General features: G+C 50.4%; 1 protein-coding gene across 1 annotated transcript; it reads left to right on the forward strand.

Annotated features, from left to right (window-relative positions):
• Positions 1 to 10,113: 10,113 nt before the first annotated feature.
• Positions 10,114 to 19,726, forward strand: CBX2 (chromobox 2). Its single transcript, XM_024205943.2, has 5 exons — positions 10,114 to 10,227; positions 10,333 to 10,376; positions 11,365 to 11,430; positions 12,898 to 12,967; positions 13,499 to 19,726. Exons 1-5 carry the CDS (start codon positions 10,156 to 10,158, stop codon positions 14,864 to 14,866), a joined length of 1,620 nt encoding a protein of 539 aa, XP_024061711.1. The 5' UTR covers positions 10,114 to 10,155; the 3' UTR covers positions 14,867 to 19,726.
• Positions 19,727 to 23,396: the final 3,670 nt, after the last annotated feature.

Consider the following 23,396-nt stretch of genomic DNA (forward strand, 5'->3'; position numbering starts at 1 on the left):
TTTTGCTTCTAACCTAGCCTCTTCTCCTCCCATGCAGGCAGGGCCCTTTCTCCAGAGCTGCTGTCAGCCTGGGCTGTGGAAACTCGCCTGGCCCCTCGCTCCACTCTGGAGCTCACCTAGTTTATGGTTTTGTTAAGTGACACTTCAGCTAAAGCACAAACACTTGGCTGGCCATGCTGGAGAGCGTGGAACTCAACTGGGCTAGTGTGCGGAGCCCTCGGCAGGCCCTGGCCGGGTCAGCAGCACATTGGGCTCCCCTGAGATTCCGGATTCAACTGGGAATTTTGGAGAGTCTTGTTTTCCCACCAGCCCTCCTATCACAGAGTAATTTGTTCCCCACTTGCCCGTCCCTCATGGGGGGGAGGGGGTCACACAGCAGGGAGAGGCCTCTTGTGTATTGCATCCCGGTTTGCTATGCGTTTCCACTCCATTTGCTTTCTCTCTCTCCTGTGCTGGCAAGAGGTTTGCTGCCCAGGGCTCCAACCCACTCCAAGATGGAAATGGAACAACAAGAATATCTGTACACATCGGTACTGCAGGGAGACTTCCGCCCTGCACAGGAAAGGTGCCTGCTAGAGTGACCAGCCTGGGGACATGCTCCAAGTGCCCCTAGGGTTCCCCAGACATGGTCTCTGCCCGTCCGAGCTCAAGGTGCTGCATAGTTAGACACTCTGGCCAGTGGATCCATGGAAACTAAAGTTTCACAATCACAGCTGCAGTGTGGTTTTCAGGGACAATGCAGTACGCAAATCCCTGCATTCTGATTGGCTGGTTCCTTCAGAAAAGTAATCACCTTATGCCCACAACCAACATGGCTGCCATGGCATCTCACCTCATCCAGAACGAACACAGGGATTGATCCTGAGAGCGGCTGAGTTGAGGGTATTGTGGATGCTCGGCATCTCTTAGGATCCCGTTGTTTTTAAGCCAACGATTACTCAAAAATACTGACCCAGTAGACATTACAGAAAGGATAGACTGGACATACACACACTCCCACCCGGAGGCAGCTGTCATGCTCCCCCTTTCCATGCCAGGCCAAAGCACAAAGGAGTGGGAGTTCATTCCAAAAGCCAGTTTGCCCCTCACCATGTTGTAGAAAACAAACCTCTGGGCAGAAGAGGAGACCAGAATCCACGGCAATCGCAACAAGTTCCTTGCACACGTTTGCCGTGCGAAGGGTGCGCTTTCTGTGCCGCTCCTCGCACACCCATTAACTCCAGGGGAACTAAATGCTTTTGGAGAAAAAAAAAAATCCTGGCACTATGCTAGTGCGTGTTCTACCCTGTCCCTCCATTCTGCATCGGTCCGGGTCTATGTAGCTGGAAAGCTGTTTGGGGCAGGGACCGGCCAGTACTCTGTTTGTACAGCACCGAGCACCATGGGGCCTGTTCTTGCCACTACCGTAATAGTAACAATAACGATCAGAGGAGAGTAGATGGGGGGGTGCTGGAACAATTTTTATAGTGAGGGGTGCTGATGATGGAAGCCATGTATTTGGTGTTATTACTACTTCAAGCCAGGGGTGTGGCAGTACCCCCAGCCCCCCTACTTCCAGCGCCACTGAGAGTAGATCTCATAATGTGAAAACCAGGGGGACGGCAGATGCCATAACCTGAAGTCCACACTTCAATTTAGAAACAGAATCAAGGGAGGGGATAAAAGATGCATCCTGTGGATTCCCTGTTCTTTCCATAAGATTACAACTAGGAGGAAGTCCCCCGGACACCCTTGGGGTTCAAATAAGCATGTTTACTAGCGGTATACAAACACACAAGGCCTAGCTATGTATGGACGTTGTTAAGTTCTGCAATAAGAGACGGAAAGGTGGGAAGGGCCCACTCAAGGGCTAACACACTCTTTAAAGGAAGAGTGATCGAGTCCTATACACTACTCAGACCCTTCAATATTTTCTCCCAGAGACCCATGTTTCCATTGTGCCAACACAACTTGCCCTCTCCTCGTTCAATTCCCTCCTGACATCCCACCTCTACAATGATGCAAACAAGGAACGAGGTGGCTGATAATGGAGATGTTGTCTCTAAAAAATAAAAATAAAAACCATTGTGTTATTAAAACACTGTATTATTGGGGCATGGCCAGTTGCCTCTTGCTGTCATGGGGCGTGACTCACCATGGGGGCATCTCCTGCTGGCCGTCTTGGGGATTAGCTCCGCAGGTTGGTATGTCCTCTCCGGATATTGCCTCTCCCACTGTCATATCTGCTCTCGGACCCATGTCACTCCAAGGGCCACAGCATCCTCTTCATGACACAGTCATCCGGCCGTGTCACCATCTGTGCTCCCCCCTTCCAGGGAATAATACTGCAATCCAACTGTCCAGTCTCTTCCCCAGTGATGAATTGTGGGGAGGGGGAGACACTCAGGCCCATCCACTAGTCTGGGTCTCAGCCCAGGGACCCTGTAGATGGCTGCAGCCCCTCCAATGGCTCAGTGTGTTTTCCTGGGCCACTTCCCCATGGGCCCCAGCACTTTCTTCACCCTTAGCTCAGGGCCTCAGCCTATCAGTCCTAGCAGCCAGCCAGGACCTTCCTCTCGCTCCCCCAGTCTCTGCCAGCAACTGCTCTGTCCACGGTGCCACAGGACTCTCAGCCTGCTAGAGACACAGTCCTGGCTCCTTCAGCTCCCAGCAGCAAGTGACTGCTACGCTGCAGCTCCTTTTATATGAGCCTGCTGGGCCCTGATTGGCTGCTCCTTGCAGCCTCTCTCTGGTAAGCTGTGCCTCACACAGCCTCTCTGGTCCACTTGGAGGACTCACCTCCCCTGCTCAGGTTAACCCTTTCTATACTTGTGTGGGGCCAACAACCCATCCCACTTGCCAACCTGACCTGTTTGTTGTACCACTTTCCCCTCTGTCACGTCTGTCGGCATGCTGGGTGTTTCCAAAGTGTAAGCTCTCTAGGCAAGAACAGAGCCTTCACTTGTGTTTGTATAGGGCCAAGCATATTTGTGGGGGGCAATCAGGAACAGACAGTACATCATCATAAAATCATGTATGTACTGTAAGATTTCCTTCTCCCCCATCCTAGAGCATTTATGACCTTACCTCAATTCCAGAAGTTGTCTGTGTCCAGGACCCTTTCCCCCATCTTAGAGCTGTCTATTCCCACAGGCTTTCCCCCTTTCCAAAAGCTGGTTCTGTTGCACACAAGTAAATTTGAGTTTCTTCCCTCCACTCATCAGCTACAAAATATTTTGTCACCCTGATGAAGTAACAGGGTGCAAGGAGAGAAGAGTCTCCCACCTATACTGGTGCTGAGAAATAAAGTAACAAATGAAATTAATTTATTAAACATTTAGTGCTGAAACTTTAATTGCAGCTTTAATTTGTGGGCACGACAATAGGATCCAGCATCGAGGCTGGAGATAGGATGAAGCAGAGCAAAAGTCCCACATTGTTTTACTGCTTCACAATGTTCCAATTGCCATTCCACTCTGAGTAAAGTTGTTCTGTGTAAAAAATATATCTTCCCAACAAAGCTGCCACTCAGACTATTTAGTTAGTTTAAACAGGTCTTGCTTGTTAAGTCTACTCTGTATTCCTCTCTCTCCAGGAGAAGTGTCATTAATTCCACAAGGAAGGTTCTGATCTTCAGAGTCATTGACTTCATCTGACACTAAATGCACATTGGCCCAGCCATAAGATAATTGGCCTGCGTTACGGCCATGGGGCATGATACACAACATTCCAGGGATTTCTGACATACTTGGAAAGGGCTATAAAATTATGTTTCACTGGATTAGTCAAGGAGTCTGAATCTCATTTTTAAGATGCCAAAAGTTCTCTCAGTGACTGCTGAGTTTATTGGCTTTACTGTCACTTTGCTCTGCTGGAGCTGGGGAATGTGACAGGCCAGTCATTAACGACATTTTTCAAAGTTTCTCACAAATGTATAAAACAGCATTGAACTCATAGGGAAACCACAGCTACAAGCCATGTCCCAAGGCCTGCTGGGGAGTTCCAGAGTTTGGCAACAAGGTACTGAGCCTTTCTCCTGTAGGTCTCCATTTCTGGGCCTGTCCAGGGCAGCAGAGATGGAAAGGCATTAGTATTGGTGGCCTTTGTGACATGAGTTTGGTGATCTATGTCCCATTCCCCAGAGCACAAAACCTACCACTACCACTGCAGTTGGCCCTCTTTGACTGTCTGGACAGGAAGGCCAACATTCAGCTGTGCATGGACCTTAATTCTCTTCTGTGGTTCCTCTGTTCAGCTGGAAAAACATCCACATGCCTTATGACTATACACCTCTACCGCGATATAAAGCGACCCAATACAACACCAATTCGGAAATAATGCGGTAAAGCAGTGCTCCGGCGGGGGGGCGGGGCTGCGCACTCCGGTGGATCAAAGCAAGTTCGATATAACGCAATTTCACCTATAACGCAGTAAGATTTTTTGGCTCCCGAGGACAGCGTTATATCGGGGTAGAGGTGTACTTTGATTCTGTCCTCCATGTATTTTCCCCAGATACCTGAGGGAGCTGGAGGTAAGAGCCCAGTGGGAAGGCGGGGGCGGCGGGGGGAAGGGTGGTCTCAGACAATTTCTGACTTTTCTGATGTTAAAAAAACTTGTTTTGAACCTCAAGTGGCTAATTTCCAAGGGGAAACAGTTACAATGTTGAATGGAAACTCCAAGTGTCCAGAAAGGGCAGAGACTTATATTGCCAGCATGCAAGTTATACTGCCCCAAGCATTCAGAAACTGAGAGTCAGCCCCCTCCCAAAGTTGAGATTTTAAAATATAATAATAAATGTTGGGTTCTTTTGATGAGCCTTTGGAGGCATGGATCATCTTTTCAGGCTTTGCAATCATGAGGGCTAGAAACTTGGGTTTTGGAAGCTGAGATTCTTTTCTAATCCTAGGACTCCAGAAGCTGGGGCTTTAAGAGAAAACACCAAATATCACAAACCTTATGATAAACTCATGAGAGTTAGCAACACTCAGATTCTTTAAGGCCTCCAGCTGGAAACACAGGGAAGGGCCCCCTGTTCTCTCCACACCCCTCTGGCCTCCATGCAATCTCTTGTACAGAAAGTAGATTGATAAAATAGCCACTGCCTTCAGCCATCGCCATTCTGCCTTCCAGGCTGGGCAAACTGACCAGCAGTGTTACTGGGATGCGTGGGTGGACACCATGGAGTATAGCGTAATCACTGTACAAATTAACACAGATGAGATTTCTCAAGTCCCTAAAATAACTAATAGAGGAAAAGCAGAAAACCAACTGTAGATCCATAATATACAGATGTCAGCCTGGCTGCAGCGAGTTTCGGGAGCAGGGATTCTGGACCCAACCCTTCTCAAAGCACAGAACAATTCTTCAGTTCAGGCAAGAACACAGAGCAGCAGAAGAGCCAGCACTTTGCTCCAGAGGTGGGTAAAATAATCCCGATGCAGACTGAGCAGCGTGCCAGCTAAATCTGCAAAGCACTTTGGAGTGAAAGGCATTCTAGAGATGTATGTTATTCCTGTAGCGACGGCATCATTCTGACATGAGGGATAAAGCAGAGATAGTGAACAAAAAGGTCACTTGTGGCACCTTAGAGACTAACACATTTATTAGAGCATAAGCTTTCGTGGGCTATAGCCCACTTCTTTGGATGCATCTGATGAAGTGGGCTGTAGCCCACGAAAGCTTATGCTCCAATAAATGTGTTAGTCTCTAAGGTGCCACAAGTACTCCTGTTCTTTTTGCGGATACAGACTAACACGGCTGCTACTCTGAAAAAGTTCACTGGATCTGGATGTCAGCCCCCAAGCCCAGGGTGCTCTCCTTCGCTCCCAGAAAGAGATACGATTAACCACCGATCTTCCACTCATGTGCAGAACTAAACACAAAACTCATCTCTTTGTGTTAGCTTTGTCTCAATAAACACACTCACAAAAATAAGCAAACGAAACACCTGCATGCAAACATGCCTTTTCTCTGACAGGCCGGGAAGGACAAAAGAAAAGATTGTTATTTCTACATGAACATACTTGTGAAGTGCTCAGAAACTCCACTGGTGAGTGCAGTACAAATATCGAGACAGATAATTGAGATTAAAGGGAATGAGTGCTCGTAAGGCTAAGAGTACGTGCATATTCCCAGGACTCAATTTTTCATATTGCCAGCCACCCAGATGGAGGCTGTTATACTTCTATGCGTTCCTCACTCCTGAGTATTCAGATTGGCTTGTCACTTGAGCTGATGTATAATATTCCAGTGTGAAGACTACATCGTGCCAGCACACCGCCCCTGCATGCAGGGGTAGGAGCTCTTTCCCTCTGAATATTGCTAAATACTAAGATGCATTGCCCATGTATCTTACTTTACTAAAGTAACAAAAAAGAAATGCACTCTGTTAGATTTTGGACCCCTCTCTATTCATACATCATATGCTGGATACAAAAATGCTTCTGGTTGCTCTTTTGAGCTGGCTTAACCTTGACAAATTAAATAATTTGTAAAAAACCAAATACCAAAAAAATGTGATAACATTCAAAGCAGGAGAATTACATATTATCGTTATATGAACAGAGAGCTTCAGAATCTGCCCACCAACCACAGCACATAAATAACGATGATTGTTTTCCTCTTCCTGCTTCCAGGGATTTTCCAAGAATTCTGCCCCTGATAACGTTAGATTCTAGTCTCAGAGCTAACTGCTCTGTGCTACAAAAAATGTCCTAAACGTAAAATAGCCTTATGGACATGGCACTGTTCTGTATTTGGGAGAAAACCGTAGGCACATGGTCAGTCTGATCTCATCTACACTGCTGTAAATCCAGAATAACTCCATCTGCACTGGTGTAACGGAGATAAGAATCTGCTCCATAATCTATTACATGCAGTGTTGTAGCCGTGTTGGTCCCAGGACACTAGAGAGACAACCTGGGTGAGGTCATATCTTTTATTGGACCAACTTCTGTTGGTGAGAGAGACGAGCTTTCGACCTTACACAGAGCTGACCTGAAGAAGAGTTTTTTAATCATTTTAGTCATTCTTGTAGCTCATCTCTGACTCCTCCAATTTATTAACATCCTTCTTGAATTGTGGGCACCAAATCTGGACACAGGATTCCAGCAATGGTCACACCAGTGCCAAACACTGAGGTAAATAACCTCTCTACTCCTACTAGAGAGTCCCTTGTTTATACCCCAGGATTGCATTAGCTTTTTTGGCCACAGCATCACACTGGTAGCTCATGGTCAGCTGATTATCCACCACGACTGGCAAATCTTTGTCAGAGTCACAGCTTCCCAGGGTAGTGTCCTTCGTCATGTAAATAGGGCTGACATTCTTTGTTCCGAGATGTACATATTTATATTTAGATGTATTAAAATGCTTATTGTTAGCTCGCACCCAGTTTAACAAGTGATCCAGATTGCTGTAACACAATGACCTGGTCTTTTCAGTATTTACCACTCCCCCAGTTTTGTGTCATCTGCAAACTTTGTCAATGATGATTTTAGGTTTTCTTCCAGGTCATTGATAAAAATGTTAAATAGTGCATGGCCAAGAACCACACTCTGTGGGACCCGACTAGACACACGCCTGCTCATTGATTCCTCATTTAAAATTACATTTTGAGACCTATCAGAGAGTCAGTTTTTAATCCATTTATTGTTCTAGTTTTTTAATCAAAATGTCACAGGGTACCAAATCAAACACTTTACAGAAGTCTAAGTATGTTACATCAACACTATTACCTCTATCAACCAAACATGTCATCTCATTAAAAAAGATAGCAAGTTAGTTTGACAGGATCTATATTTCATAAATCCATGTTGATTTGCATTAATTACATTATCCTCCTTTAGTTCTTTATGAATTAAGTCCCATTATCAGTTGCTCCATTAGCTTTCTCAGGATGGAAGTCAGGTTGACAGGCCTATAATTACCCAAGTCATCCCGTTTACCCTTTTTAAAAATTGTCACAGCATTAGCTTTCTTCCAGTCTTCTGGAACTTGCCCAGTGCTCCAAGACTTATTGAAAAATCAACATTAATGGTCCAGCAAACTCCTCTGCCAGCTCTTTTAAAATTATTGGACTGCAAGTTAACTGGACCTGCTGATTTTAAAATGTCTGACTTAAGTAGCTGCTGTTTAATATTCTCCTGGGATTCTTGTGGGATGGAAAGAAAGTTGTCATCACAACGTAATGAAACTATATCATCTGGTTTTCCCCAGGTACAGAACAGAAATATTTATTGAACACTTCTGCCTTTTCTGTATTACTATTGATAATTCTACCATGTCCATCCAGTAGTGGGTCAGTACCATTGTCAGAATTCTTTTTGTTCCTAAAATATTTTTTAAAACTCCTTGTTCTTAACTCTACTGGCCATAGACTTCACCTTATGTACCTTTGCTTCTCTTATCCGTTTTTCATTATTCCTGATTTATATTCATTACTATCAATTAATTTCCCCTTTCTTCATTTGTTAAATAATATTTTTATTTTTTAACAAACCATTGCTTATGGTTAGAGCTAGCCAAACATTTTTGAATATTATCTAGTGTTCTGTTTTTTTCATAATTTTTAATATTTTTTAAAAAAATCAAAATGATTATCAAAATTGGGTTTGATAAATGAAAAGTTTTGATAGCCATTTTGAAAACAATTTCAATTAAAGATACTACAAAAAATAGAGAGAGATGAAAACTAGACCCATTTCAAACCCTGCAAAACAAAACCTACTTTAAAAATGTCAAAAATGTTTGCAGAATTGATTTTTTTCTTTTGCATTTTCCAATCAGCTCTGCTGAGGGTATAACTCAGTTTATACCAGCGTTTCTCAAATGTGTCCACCGTGGCCGCATGCAGCCACCAGGGGCTTTTCTTGTGGCCACGGCCTTCTGGGCGGTGAAGGGGGGGGGGCAAAGCAGCAGCCCCTCCGCAGGGGCCACCAACAGTGGTTGGACCCTGACCTCCTCTGGAGACACACAAGCTGGAGGAGCAGGCAGCCAATGAGTTCCCCACCTTCCTGGGGGTTGGGCTTTAGCCCTGGGGTGGCGGGTAGCAGGCTCTAGCCAAGGGGGTTCGGGCTCCATCCCCGGGATGTGGTGCCAGATTCTGGCCCTGAGCTCACCCCCCTTCACCCTTGACCCCCCACTGCCTCCTTCAGTGTCCCATTACCCCTGGTCCCCATTGCCTCTGTACCCACCTCACCATCCAGTGTTTAATTTGTCCCTGGGCTTGCCAGGGCTGAGTAAGTCCACTGTGAAAGAGAGATTTGTATGTTTGTTAATATCACTTTTCAAGCACACAGAGTAGCTAGCAGGTCTTTTTTTAAAAGCAACCAAAAGAGCAAAAGAAACAAGAAACAAGACAAGAAGGCTCAAAGCACCTTATTTGTGTTTCTATTCTGTTTAGGTCCAGGAAAGAATAGAGACCACTGTACATTATTGTTATCATGGCACCAAAAAACCCCTATGAAGATAAATTACAAGAATTTGGAGATGTGGATGTGCCTATTTATTTGTTTTTCCTACAGCTGATGCAGTATTTGAGGGGAAAGGATCAGCGCGGCCACCAGCCACAGACCGCTGGCGGTGAGAACCCCTGGTTCATAGCGGGTGCGAGGGACCAGTCTGTAGGTGCGCTTGGAGTTGGAGCCTTTACTTCTGCATCTCCCCCCCGTTCCCTGCGCAGTCGGGTTGGCTGCACGAATGCAGGATTTTGCATGTGCTGCATGAAGGTCGCTGGGGCCCTTCGGGCGCTGGGGAAACCCAAGGGCTGTTCAATTATGATGCCTGGGATTATTGCCAGGGCCAAAGGCCCCTCCCCCCAGTTCCCTCCTCGGGGCCGGGGGAGCAAATCCCCTCGGCTGGGCAGGAAGGGGAGGGGTCGCGCGGAGACAATAACTCTCCTTTCTGCAGCAGCCTGACCCCATCCCCTGCCCCAGCTGCCAGGCTCCGCCCTCCCCTCTCTCCCCTCCCCATTGGCTCCCTGGGAATTTGGGGAGCCTCTGCGCTAGGGGTGGGGGAGGAGCCGGGCGCGCGCGCTGCATTGTGTGCCCCGCCGCGGGAGCGCGGGATGCGGGTGCCCGCGGCGGTCGGGGGCGCGCCTCAGGGCTCCGTCCGGCGGGTCCCGTTGTATGTGGCTGGCTCGGCGCGGCGCGGCGGGGAGCGGAGCCGGCCGGCGCCATGGAGGAGCTGAGCAGCGTGGGCGAGCAGGTCTTCGCCGCCGAGTGCATCCTGAGCAAGCGGCTCCGCAAGGTGGGCGCCCGGCCCCGGGCATCCCCGGCCCTGCCCCAGCTCCCGGCCGGGGCATCCTCCCCGCAGGCCCGGCGCTAACCGCCTCTCTCTCTCTGCTCCCCGCAGGGCAAGCTGGAGTATCTGGTGAAGTGGCGAGGCTGGTCCTCCAAGTGAGTGCGCGGCGCTGCGCACCCGGCTCCGCACCCGGCTCCGGCCCCGGCCCCTTCCCCGCGCTGCTTTTGTTCGGCGGCGCCGCGTCCTTTTGTTTACAAATAAGTGTGTGTGTGTGTGTGTGTGTGTGTGTGTGTGTGTGTGTGTGTGTGTCCCCTCGGCGCACACTTGATGCTGCGCCCCCGGCTCCCGGGCCGCCCCCCCCCCCCCCCGGCTGGGGCCGGCGGCTCCGAGCGGGCCCCGCGGCGGCTCCGGTGGGGACGGGCCGGGGCAGCTGCCCGGGTGTCCACGCTTCGCCTGCCAGGTGAAACCTGAGCTCCCCCTGGAAGCCGGGGGAGCTGCGCCTCTCCCAGAAAAGGGGGGATCTGGCAGCCCGGAGGGGGCCCTGTCTGTTTACTCCTCCCGCCAGCTGCTCCAGGAAACCCTTTCCCCTCGCCGGGGTTTTGCGCCGCTTCTCCTTTCAAGCCCCCTCCCCCCAGCACACACATTGTTATCCTTAATCCTTCGGCTCCTCTAGGGTTTGCCCCCTGGCAATCGGTACACTTCACTGTTTCTAGACCGTCTCTGCTTTCTGACCCTTGGGCGAGGGAGGGGAGGCTATTTCCCCCTCCCCCCCCAAAAAAAAATATTCAGGACTCCCTTTCCAGAGTCACTTCTGTTCGTTTGTTCTCCAGAGCATCTTCTGCGGCGCACTCTGATGAGAACGAGGTTTGCATCCTATGTAGTGTTGCCATTTCTGCTGGGGCCATAACATTGTCTGCAGCGTTTGTAACAGAGCTCCGACTTTCCCTGCCGGATTATTGCTTTAGGGTTATTCAAAGATGTGGCTTTGGTTGGAACATGGGCAGTGTTCTCAGAGTCACATCGATCCTACCGGCTCTCATGTGAGCTTCTTTTGAACAGATGATATTCCATATATTAGTCCAAACTTTTAAAAAATGCTTTCATGTTGCTGTTCTCTATTATGTGTTTGCTCTTCTTTTCCAGACACAACAGCTGGGAACCTGAAGAGAATATTCTTGATCCAAGGCTGCTCCTTGCCTTCCAAAAGAAGTGAGCAAACTATAAATACTTTTGGTTGTTGTTGTTGTTGGATGAACAATGTCTAATCGATCATTTGGTCTTTGGCTGTCCTGCAAACAGCATACTGAAGAGCTCATCAGGCTGAAATATGATGATACTCTAAACTGACAGTTCAGGTTCATAGACGGCTACCAAGTGTTATAAATGTGATTCATTTGGGGCCCGAGATCAGAATGTATTTTACAGAGATTGTGCAATGTGACCGCACTAGCATGTGACACAGACATTTAACTTAGAAATGAGCATTGACAGCTGAATGTACTTGACCTCTAATCTAAAGGTCTGGGCCACTGGTTGTATTTTCGTGTATGGCTGCATGCACAGATAGAGGCAGTTTCTAGAATTACAGAAACAAACTTATTTTGAAAATCCACTGAAAACATACTTGTTGGAGGAATGTGATACTTATCCCCTGGCAGTGATTGGGTGGCGTGGCGTGGCGGGGCTAGAGAAACGGTGCTCTCTATAATGTTCAGTCCTCATCTATGGAGCTCAGCTCTGCAATTTGATTGCAGGATTAGTTAAGGTAACTAGAACTTTTTGTGCACTGGGGTGCAGATATAGCCCTCTGGCTACGGTAGTCACAGTGCTGGCAAATGTTTTGCCTTTGCACTAATATAAAACGCTAAACTTTATGATTGGCCTTAATTATAGCTGGTTTCTAAATCCGCTTTGTTTTTTAAAAAAACCTGGGTATGATTGTGGGTGGCACAATGACCTGTTGAATAGGGTGCAGCAGTTAAAAAAGTGAGTAAGGTACTCTGGTGTTCAGTCAGCCATCACTTTGCTCTGGAGACACTATTCTTATAACCTCCTCTCTATCCCATAATTCCCCTTCCTATATGGCATCTTGCCTCACAGTCAGAGGGCCCTTTTGTGGCCTCTTAGTGTCACAGGGAATCATCTGGTAGAGGACAGCGATGCCTCTTTGCCACCACACCTTGCTGGGAGCCTGTTTCTAGGAGGTCTCTTTCCTTCATCATATTGGTTTCCTGTGTGGCAGTGCAGAGCTTGGCAACGTCTGCCATGCTGCCAGCTTGGCTGCTATAAGAACTTCAAACACAATCTACAATAACAGACTTCCTAGTCCACTAACCAGCATCTGTTGCTATGGGGTAAATATTCTACATATTCCACGGCTGAGAGAGCTACTCTGTGACTCCCAGAGAGAATTCCTTCCCCCCACTGCACTTACAAAATGACCTGGGTGCTTTCCCAAACCCATAACAAACAGCTTGGGTCAGTGTGAAATCGGTAGGCTTGGAGCTCGCCAGGAAAGACTGCCGTATCTTTGTCACAAGTATAACACTCATGAGTATCCCTTGCTGCTTGGATTAGAACTGAGTTGTGCAGCATTTCAAACAAGGTCTCTGCTGATCAGAGAGGAACTAGGCTGGCTCATGGGTGCAGCATTGTCCTCAATTGGTGTGTTTGCAGGGAACATGAGAAAGAGGTGCAGAATCGGAAGAGGGGCAAACGACCCAGAGGCAGGCCCAGGAAACATGTGGTGAGTAACATTGGCGATATATGGGGTGGTGGGGGTGATGGCAGTTCTTGGGACATTCTTTGCTTGAAAGGCCCCTTACAACCTCTTGTGTCATAATGTGGAGTGTTGCTGAAATGGATCATACGTCTTGGGTTTCTGTTGGAGAATGGGGGGGCACAGAGCTGCCAGGAGACACTGTTCCGAGAGCAGAATGTACCCAGGAATGTGTCTTGAGGTTGCATATAAGAGGCAGGGATAGGGGAAGCGTCTCTTTATCCAGACACTTTGGTAATTGCTAATCAGCAATGACGGGGAGGGAAAAGTGTGAGTCACATGGAATTTGAGGGCAATATCTTAGATTTGGCCTGTGTGCAGTGGGGGCTCTTTAGCCCTTTGCAGAGCAGAGGCCTGCGCACAGTCAGGGACTGGTGCATGTGATGCAGTGATCTGTGGGGTCACTGGGAACAAATTCGTATCTTGCTGAAGAACTTAGCTGGCTATCTTAATTCAGGCAGATGTTCTTCCTGCTCCCTCTTTATTTTTATTTTAAAGGAACCAGAGGTGCCTCCAAAAATCAAGTCAAGTAGCTCCTCATCCTCCACCTCTTCATCTTCCTCCTCCTCTGATGAAGAGGATGAGAGTGACCTGGAGGCAAAGAGAGGTCCCCGGAGCAGAGAGACTCACCCAGTGCCACAGAAGAAAGCTCAGATTCTGGTTGCGAAGCCAGAAATAAAAGACCCTGTCAGGAAGAAGCGTGGGCGGAAACCTCTGCCTCCGGAGCAGAAGGCAGCCAGAAGGACCATGAACCTGGCAAAGGTGCTGAAAACAACCCGAAAGGAGACGGGTGGAGGTTCTAAGCTGATGGGGAAATTGCAGCCCCAACACAATGCTCAGGGCTCAGGTATTGCTGTGCTTAAATCTAATGTGAAAGAGCCCCAAAGTGCACTGAGTGGGCTTGGTTCAGGGGGCTTATCTGCCGAGAACCTGCCCAATATACTGAAGGGCTCCTCTGGGAGCCCAAACCACGGGATCAGCTGGCAGAGTTCGATCGTGCACTACATGAACAGGATGTCCCAGAACCAGAGCTCTGCAGAGGCCCCAGCCCCAGGGAGGCTGGCACTCAAGTCACAGGCATCCACCAAGAGTAGCCTAGGACTGGACTTAAAAATGAGAAACCAGAAAGGAGCTGGGGAGCCTGGGTTGAATGTGCAAGGATCCAAAGCAGCCAAGGCACTCGGCAGTGGTGCAGGGGGGGATCAGAAATCGGGCTTCACTGCTGGGGCTCAGACCCTGCCCAACGGCAGCAAGGCACCTGTGAATTCGCCTGCCCCAGGAAACCAGCTGACTTCCAATCAGGAGCTGAACCTTCAAGCTTTAAACTTACAGAGTGTCAAAAATGGGCCGAATTCAGCAGGTGGCAGCAGCCTCCCTCGGCATGTCTGTGGAACTCTGGCCAAAAGTGCCGGCGCCGCAGCTGTGAATGTGGGGGCAGCCGCTGCCAAGGGCAGTGGGGTGGGCACAGTGCTGAATGCACAAAATGCTGGGCTGCCGCCAGGCGTGGACACCTGCAAAAATGAGAAACCAATGCAAAGAGCAGCTGCTGGGGAAAGAGACGTGACAAAAGGCGGTGCCCCATGTGCGCAAGAGGGGCACCCCACAACAGAGAACCGCAAGCCAGCAGCCCTGTCTGAAATGAGCACCGGCGAAGAGGAGACCAGCTCCGATTCGGATCGGGATTCTGCCTCGTTTCCTGGTATGGGCCAGAACATGTCAGTCTCCATCCAGACCAGCCAGGACTGGAAACCCACCCGCAGCCTGATCGAACACGTCTTTGTCACAGACGTGACAGCCAACCTGATTACAGTGACTGTCAAGGAGTCTCCCACCAGTGTTGGGTTTTTCAATCTTAGACATTACTGAACCAGGAGGTGCGAGGTGGGGCGACGGGTTCCCATAGCCCCTTCTGATGCCTCTTTCCCATTGGCTTTACCTGATTGTTTCATTGGGTTTTTCTTCAAGTGAATGCCAGATGGCAATGAGATTTGGGGAGGCAAAAATCAGGTGTCCCTGCCCCTGTAAGCAATTGGCTATTAAACAGCACCCCGGCTTCCCCCAACAAAGTGTTCTGCCATTGCCGGTCAGCAATGTTCTTGGTGCTTCATTGTATCTGTGGAGGCTTCCTGGAGCCAATAGAGATTTTCTCTGAGGGCTGGGAGGAGTAGGATACAGTGAAACCTGTTAACAGCTACCAAAGGCCATTCTGTTTTTCTGACCACTATAGCAGATGGCACCAGAGTAAGGCTAATGCTGTGGTTCTCCGGTGGGGATTAAGGTTGGCTGGCTGGCTGCTGAAAAGTGCTTAGCAAGTGACTGGTAAGCCAGGTTTCTCTGTGGTTGGATTTCTTTGCTGTACAACTTGAAATGTCAGAACACCAGGTACCTGCAACACCAGAACATGCAAGTACCTGGACAGTTGGGGAGAGGGCTATGGGGTCATGCCACATAACAGACTAAAGCTTTTCCTTAAGAAAAAGTGAGGGGGTTTTTTTGTTTTTTTTTTTTCCCTTCTAGGCATTAGCACAAGCTCCTGGGACAGTCAAACTCAATCCAAATCAGACAGCCGTGTTCCACATGCTGTGGGGTGGGGGGTTGCCTGGAGATGTGGAGGTTTTCAGGGGACATTCGTTTAAGCCCAGCTACCCTCCTGGGCTAGGTTGCTCCCAGTGATGAGCGTGAAGTGACTGCTAGTTCTCTTGTGATGTTTTGCAAATGAAATGGAAATATTGTTTACATTTTTATACAAAATCCTCCCTTGTTCAGAAGGGAGGTGGGGGGCAAGGGGCCATCAGACTCAAACTGTTGCTGCTGCTGGCAAACCCAGACCCGCTGTGGTGGGAATGGGCGTCACAGCCTGCATTCACACCAAATGTGGCACGTTTGGGGTGCACAGCATGAGCTGGCGGCTGATCAGTCGTGTGAGCTGCTGCTGTGAATTTCTCTGTGTGCGTGAAAGAAGAGAAGTCAGGGATGGGAACCAGTCTGGACGATTTAGTGCTCTCCAAATCCAGGCCTTCTCCTTGTCCCATTAACACTTCACCTTACATCCATCAGCCACTAGTCCTGGCGGAGCTTCTCCAGACACCCCCACACAGCATATTTGGGAGCATTAAATCACATGGTGCATGGAAATACTTGTGGCAGGATTTAACTTGCAGCATGCACACGCGTCCTTCAGGGCTGTGTGTATGTTTTGCAGCCCAGGGCCTAAAGCCACCTGCTACTTGAAGAGACCCGTTGTGAGGCTCCAGCACAATGGAGAAAACTTTTCTCCCCGGTGTGAGGTTTGTAGGTGCCATGAGGCATGGGAGAGTGGGCAGCTTGAGGCTCTGACGTGCCATTAGCCTTGTCTTGATGCTACCACTAGGAATGAGTGAGGGTTAAAACACAGCATTTGTGGGATCCAAATTCCTGCCGAGCTCCCGTTGCCAGCAGGCTTTGAGCGCTGTGGAGGCAGTGCATGCGAGGCTCATGCTGGGTGCTGCCAAGTGCCTTCAATTCACATGGATTTCAGTGGAAACTGAGGGTGCTCAAAGCCTCCTAGGGTGGGACCCAATGTGGCTGGGGTGAGGACAGCGCTCACCTCACTGCCTCTCAAGCAGCAGTTCCCCAGGGACAGCCTTTGGCAGGCTCTGGATGGAGCCCCCTTCAGGCAGACAAGGAGGCTCTTGCTGAACTCGGTTTGAATGCAGCCTTTGCGACTGTAGTGATCTGGAACTCTCCTGGGTGTGTGGCAGGGGCAGCCTGGTACCTTCACGTGCTCTAAGGACAGGCCTGCAAAAGGCAGCCCTTGAACGATCTCGGCAGCAGGGTGGCCGATGACTGTCTGGGCTGGCGGGTCAGTGTGTTTAGGTGCCGCTTCAAAGTGGATGGGTTCATCTACTACATCCCTGCCCCAGTGACATGCATCTTACTCAGCCACAGTCTGGAGCACCCCCAATGTCAGTAGCGGCTGGGCTACTAAAGAGATGCTGTCAACTCGTAAAGAGCCAAAGGCTGAAGCTACATTAGGTGAATATAGGCACACGCATATTTCTTAAAGTCTGTTTTACTGCTCTGATGTGGTCAGGCATTTAAAATGCTAGTTCCTTTGGGCCTGGGCTGGCTGCTATGCTGGTCTCTCAGGTGGGTAGCGAACGTCAGGGAGGTTTGATAATCTATTGCTGTTGGTACTGCGGTGTCTGGGTTGCCAGGGAAGGTTCCACTGGATTTTGTATTTAATTCACAAACCTTAATTGGTTTAGGTTTCGTTGTTAACAAACCTAAGCTTGGGTCCAGTTCGAGTTGACAAGCCTTTAATCTTATGCAATGGGTCCTGCCTTGAACATTACCCAGGTGGATTTGTCCTCCTCAAGTGCATGGGACAAGGGGTCATGTGGGTCAGACCAGTTTTGTCTGCGAGGAGGGTTTGTAAGGAGAGTTTTCTTTGGAACTCCCTGGTGCCAAAAAGTAGCGTCTGTTATTCAGTTGACCTCATAATTCAAATGCAGCCAAACTAACTACTATGACTTTGAGAACTTCAAGGAAAAAAATAGCTTGTGGGTTCAGAAGCCTGTACCCCTGTGGTGGCCTTTACCACATGTGTTCTGAAGCCCCAGACATGGGAATGCTGGAAGATCCTTTCCTTCAGTAATGAACAAGAGGGGTCTGGATATCTTAAAGGCTGTGTCTGGCTGTCTTCCACATACACCAAATATTTACTAGTTGGCCTTTGCAAATCCAAACTAAAGTAACTTACAATGTGCCTTTTGGAATGTGCTGTCCCAGCCTTGCCCATGGTACAGGTCACTGACAGCTGTCTTGCCCTTATGCAAAGCTGGGTTAGTCCAGGGTCCTGTGAAAAGCAAGGACATGGGTGAGGGGGCAGGGGAGAAGACCCTTCCTCCTCAGCAGGATGCACCCAGCATTTATGTGGACCCCCAGGTACACCTGCTTTGGTGATGGTAGCAGCTGGTGTGTGTCCAAAGGGAACTGCACCCTCCTTTCTGAGGTTGGCATCTGAACACGGAGAGGGAAGAAACTGCTTCCACAGGGATGAACCCAGAAATCCTTAGAATAAGGCTGGTGATGGATCTGTGTAAACAACCTCCTGGGATGGCCATTGAAAAATGGCATTTGATGCTGGTCTGGGGAGGGGCCAGTTGATAGGACTGTATTAAGACGATAGAAAACTGCTTCTCCATCCGTACTCCCATAGTGTCAGTGCCTATGTTTGTACTTTGGGGCGTCAAGAGGGTTGCAGTGGTGTAGGATGGGGCTTGGACTGTGGGTACTGGTTTGCACTGGTGCTGCATGCCTATCTTAGTTTACAACCAGTGCAAACCACTATCTGTGTACTTACGGTGCAAAGTCCTCCAGCCTAGACAAGCTCTACGTAAGATGTCCCTGTTCAGAATTCCAGTTCTAATTCACATTTGGTGGCTTGGTCCCACTCAAAGGCATTCTTGCCTTTCAGAGTCTGGGTGATGTTTTCTTGGGATTCTTGACTATTGCCCTGGAAACTTAATACAAATGGAAACTGGCTTTTTTTCAGCACCAGCCACTTATAAAACTGGGTTTTTTCCCCCTCCTGTAGCAGTGGGAACCTGCTTTGCCAATGCTAACATTGTGCCTTTCTGTTAACCAGCTGTTTCAATCCCAAAGTTATAAAGACTGTGAAAGTGATAATCTGGAAACACCTTACTTTCATCTCATTCTTCCTCCCCCCTTTAATCTGGCATTAAATGTGTTGACTCCCCTTAACAAAGTGTGTGCGTGTGTGTGTCTGAGTGAAAGTTTAACTTTGAAGTCAGCCTCTCAAAGGCAAATTGTGCGTTTTAATTTAATCTTTTGTGGACTGAAGTTTAAAAAGCTGGTGCTAACTGTGTTTACCAATAAAATTAGTCTTCAAAGTCTACCTTTTTAAAAAATTTGCTGCTATGAGTTTGTGTTTTAGTTGCATGTCAAACAACCAATTAAAGGTTTGTCACTATTTTTAGTCTTAAGGGGTTTCCCAAGGGAATAGTATTGCAGTATTTGTATATTGAACGGTATTTTATCCTGGCATAATCTGGTGAAGTATAGGGGTTTTTCATGGGACTGGAAAAAGTGGACAATTCAGTCATCTTCCTTAGGAGTTTAGTATATTTTTATATATATATTTTGTACCAAAAAACTGGAGTTCTTGGGAGCTTCTTCTTTTTGTTTTGGTTCTGAGACTGACATAGATGTGAAGGACTCTAGACCTAAAAAGAAAAGGTTTTACTAAAAGAAACCGAGGAGGTGTGTGTGAAAACAATTGTTCTTGTAACTGTGCCAATTACTGCCTGATTTGCATTTATTATTTTTTATTATTAAAAAAGCCAAATCATTCCTGTATGCCACTTCTGATTGCTTTAAACTACATCAGTTTGCTTTTTAGAGAACAAGCGTTGGATATGTTATTACCTGGGGAATGCTTGAGTTCTTTGTTGGAAACAAGACAGCAGCCCAGCCCACGTTAAATAAGGGCTGCCTCCCTGAAGACAATGCCTGCCCATTGAGCTTGCAGTGTGTTCACGGCAGTGGTTGGGGTTCCCTTGGTGACCCTAGAGTTGGCTCCCTTGCATTTTGTGATGTTTTCTAGTATTTTTGGACACTAATGCTAGTGTAGACTCCAGACCTCTAGGCTGCTTTTAATTTATTTTGCAGGAAAACACTAGAAGTTGGTGTGTCAGACAACTTTGTATAATGGTTTCATTCATGTTAGTATATCAATAAATATTTTTTTAAACTTTTCAAACTACTGTGCAGCGTGGGGTGATGGAGTGTGTAATTGTACTTTTCAGGTGACTGTCTCACCACCTTTTTCAGACATTAAGCTTCCTGGCACAGCCGAGAGACATCGTATTATATGGACCTTTCCCTGTCCAGGTTACAGACGGAGTCAGTCGCAGACTAGGACTAGAACACAAGAATTGGAAGTCAGTCACCTTGCTCCAACTTCTCCCAGGCAAATCCCCGGGACTGAGCTAAGCATTATACCCTCTTTAGTGGGGAACAAACCACCCTGATTAGGATGTGGAGAAAGATAAGGAGTTCTGCAAAGAGAGGGAAGGGGGGAATCAGCTTTCCTGGAGTTTAGCTGTCCCTGAATCTGTGTTAGGTCACTGGGCACTAGAGGTGATGTTCTGTGGGGGAGGTGGGGAAGGGCTGTAGCAGGAAAAGCAACCTGCAGCAGCATGGGACAAAGCACCTTCCACCAGCCTCCCACTCATCCCTAATGCAGCTGGGGCTAAAATGTAGAGCTGGTCTAAGATGGCACAGCCCTTTCTGGAGTTCAAGGGGAGGGGCCCACAAAGGTTGGCTTGGCACCCTGCACAATAGAGGGTATCAGGGACACGTGCTTTGTAAACCAAAGGAGCAGTGCAAGTTGGGCTCTAACCAATGTACAGCTTTACATCCCTTTATCAGCAAATCTTAGCCCCAGGAGTATGGCCTTTGCTAGTAAAGCTGCTACTCCATGAATTGCGGTGGAGAGGCCCGTCCCCCCTCAGTTATTCAGCGTGCCAAATGCACGAGAAGAGGCGTCTGTCCACGATTTTGGTATGTCCCCTATGCATCATCCCAAGCCTTGTTCTGATCCCTTGTCTCTGATTAAAACCCCAACCACCACCCACCTTTGCCCGTCTCTTTTACCAACCTTGACTAGGGGCAGCTGCAGCACTTTGGGGCTTCTTAGGAGAGCAAGAGAGACTCAGACCCCAAAGTGCCTCCCAAGACCCCCTGTGCTCTTAAAGGGGACCCGAAAAGAAAGGTGAGAGCAGGTGCAGCTGCTGTAGGAAGGAGGCTGGAAGCTTTGCTCCTGGAAGGTGTTTCCCTCTTCCAAGGAGGGGTTTTTATACTTACAAGTATCAAACCCTGTTTTTGCTGGAGCAGGGGAGAGCTAATCTCAGGGGCCCTGCCTGTCACGGGACAGCCTGTGTAAAGCTTTGCTAAGCTCTTCCTGCAGGATCTGTTCGCTCACCTGAGCGGGGGAAGCGTCCTGGAGCAAAAAGGCACTTTGCCCTCGCCGTTCCCAGCCGTTCTGGGGCAGGGGGCGCCCTGAGATTACTCATCAGCTGTTAGAAAGCACAATGCGCGTCCTGGGGCGGAACCGCCCCGGCCCCTTTTCCCAGCCGCAGCAAACGCGGCCGGCTCGCTGGGCTGGCGGGGCCTGGGCTTCCAGCGGAAGACCGCGCTCGCCCCGCGGGAGGAAGCGGCTGGTCTCTGAGCCCCCCCCCCCCCCCCGCGGCCGCGCCTGGCCCCGCGTACGCTGCGCTGGCGGCGCAAAGGGCTGGGGCCCTGGGCCAGGGGCTGAGCGGCACTGGACAATGCTCCGGGGCCCGGGGAGAGCCAGCAGCACCCCGCTGCCCCAGCCCTGGGCCGCGGCAGTACCGCGGGATTCCGCGGCTCCCCCAAGTTTCTTTCCCTCTCCGGGGCGTTAGGGGAGCCTGGCCCGCGCATCTCCCACCTGCGGAGCTGCCAGAGGAGCGCGCCCCGCGTGCGCCTTCCTGCAGCCTGTGCACCGGGCGGCTCAGCCGGCTGTCCCCGGGGGCGGGCGGGCGCTTGGCTGCCCGGGGAGGGCAGGGCTGCCGGAGAAGAGACACTAATGCAGCGCAAGGGCGGAGAGAGCCCGCTACGCCCCCGGAGGGGGGTAACCCTGGTGGGAGCCGGGGGCTGCCCCTCGCTGGCACGGGGGCCTTCTCTTGCACGCGCTGCGCCAGAACACCTCTTAAAATACCCCGCCGGGGCAGCGCGGACCTTGCGCCGGGCGCAGCAGCCAAGCGAAAATGAAACCAGCCGGGAGCCGGCCGGAGCCCGGGTCAGTGTCTCTGCCCGGGATGTGACCTCTTCTCCCCACCGCGCTTCAGCCTTTGCGGAGTCAAGGCGGGGAGTCCTCTCCCCCCAGCTGGCGGGGGCTCCGCGGGCAGCTCCGGGCCCCGGCTGTTTTGCTGGGAGTCGCCGCGAGCTCCCAGGCGGGAAGGGGGTTGGTAACTCCGGTTTCTTGCTGTTCCTTTGACGTTTCCAGGGCCAGGATTTGACTCGGCAACGCAGGAAGGAAACAGTCCCAGTCGCTCCTGTTTTGGACTCTCTGGCCCGCAGCGAGAAGACTCCGGAGGAGGAAAGACCCGGGGCCCACCCGGAGCTGGCTGAAGGCTTCGAGTCACGCCGCCTGGTTGGAATCCTTTGCAGGTGACCTTTGTACGTGAGCGCCCCGGCAAGAGCAGGGCCTCCCTTCTCCGTCCTCCTGCCCCCTCCCCGGGCATCTCCCGGCGGTGCCTGGCTCTTCCCCTGCCCAAATCTACCCCCCAAGTGCCCAGCGCCCCCCTTCCCAGGCCAGTAAACGTGTCTCCTGCTGGGACCTCCAGGAGAAAAGCCGCATTGTGTGGCCCTTTCTACCTCTCCGCCACTGCGCACAGATGCTGACAGCTACAATAATACAGGTTTCGCTCCTTTCACTCAGCGGAGCAGCAAAGGGAGGTTAATGAGGACACAGCTAAACAGCCCAGCCCAGGCCCTGCTTTTCTTTGGGCCCGCAGTACAGGAAGATTTGAATACAAAGGACAGATTTCTGGGTGCCCCGCGGGGAGCTCACGGGGGAGGTTTTCAGTCTGTCTTGTGCGTTCCGGGACCCAGACTTGGGACGTTCAAAGCCAGACCCCAGGCCCCGCGAGGGGGAGGGGAGGGGAGGGGAGGCTGGGCTACAAACCGGGGTTGAGCGAGCCCCGGGTCTTTCACCAGGCAAATCGGCAGGCTGCGTCCTGTATCAGTGCCCTGGCAAAGGGGTCCGGTGAGGCGTTCGGGGGCTTGTTTGCACAGTCAGCTTTCCGTGTGCCAGCCGCTTGATGTCCTCCGCCCTCCAGGAGCCGTGTGCTCCGGGCTCCCAGCTCCCACGGAGCTGGAAACCCCGCTGCCTTGTGCCCGGATTGCCTGCGAGGGGCTGGAGAGGAGCCGCCAGGCCCTTGGGACCCGGGTTTACAGGCACCCAGAGAGGCAGACCAATGCCTGCCAGGCGCCCAATGCAGTGATGGTGAGACGGGCGGACTCCAGACCAGCGAGGTCATGGAGCGATCCCCCAGCTCCGGCAGCCTCCATCTCCCGTGCCAGGCCGCCGGGTGCAGAACCTGCAGCCGGAATCCAGAGAAGGAGCCTTAAACTACCGCTGAGGTGCAGCATCTCTGCTGCAGGCCCTGCAAGGTCCTGCTCTCTGGTCCCACCCAGGCCTCCGCCACAGCGCTTTGCGGCGCCCGCCGGGCGAGATGCCGAGGTGGTGGCCCGTGGCGCGCAGGAATGAGGCAGCCCGGCAGCCCCACTCCGACACCCCGGGACGCAAACCGGCACCAGAACAATAACCAAGCGGCGCGCTTGGCAGGCGCTGGCAACGGGAGCCGCT

Source organism: Terrapene carolina, unplaced genomic scaffold (assembly GCF_002925995.2).
Source record: "Terrapene carolina triunguis isolate 2854851 unplaced genomic scaffold, T_m_triunguis-2.0 Scaffold192, whole genome shotgun sequence".
Lineage (NCBI taxonomy): Eukaryota > Metazoa > Chordata > Testudines > Emydidae > Terrapene > Terrapene triunguis.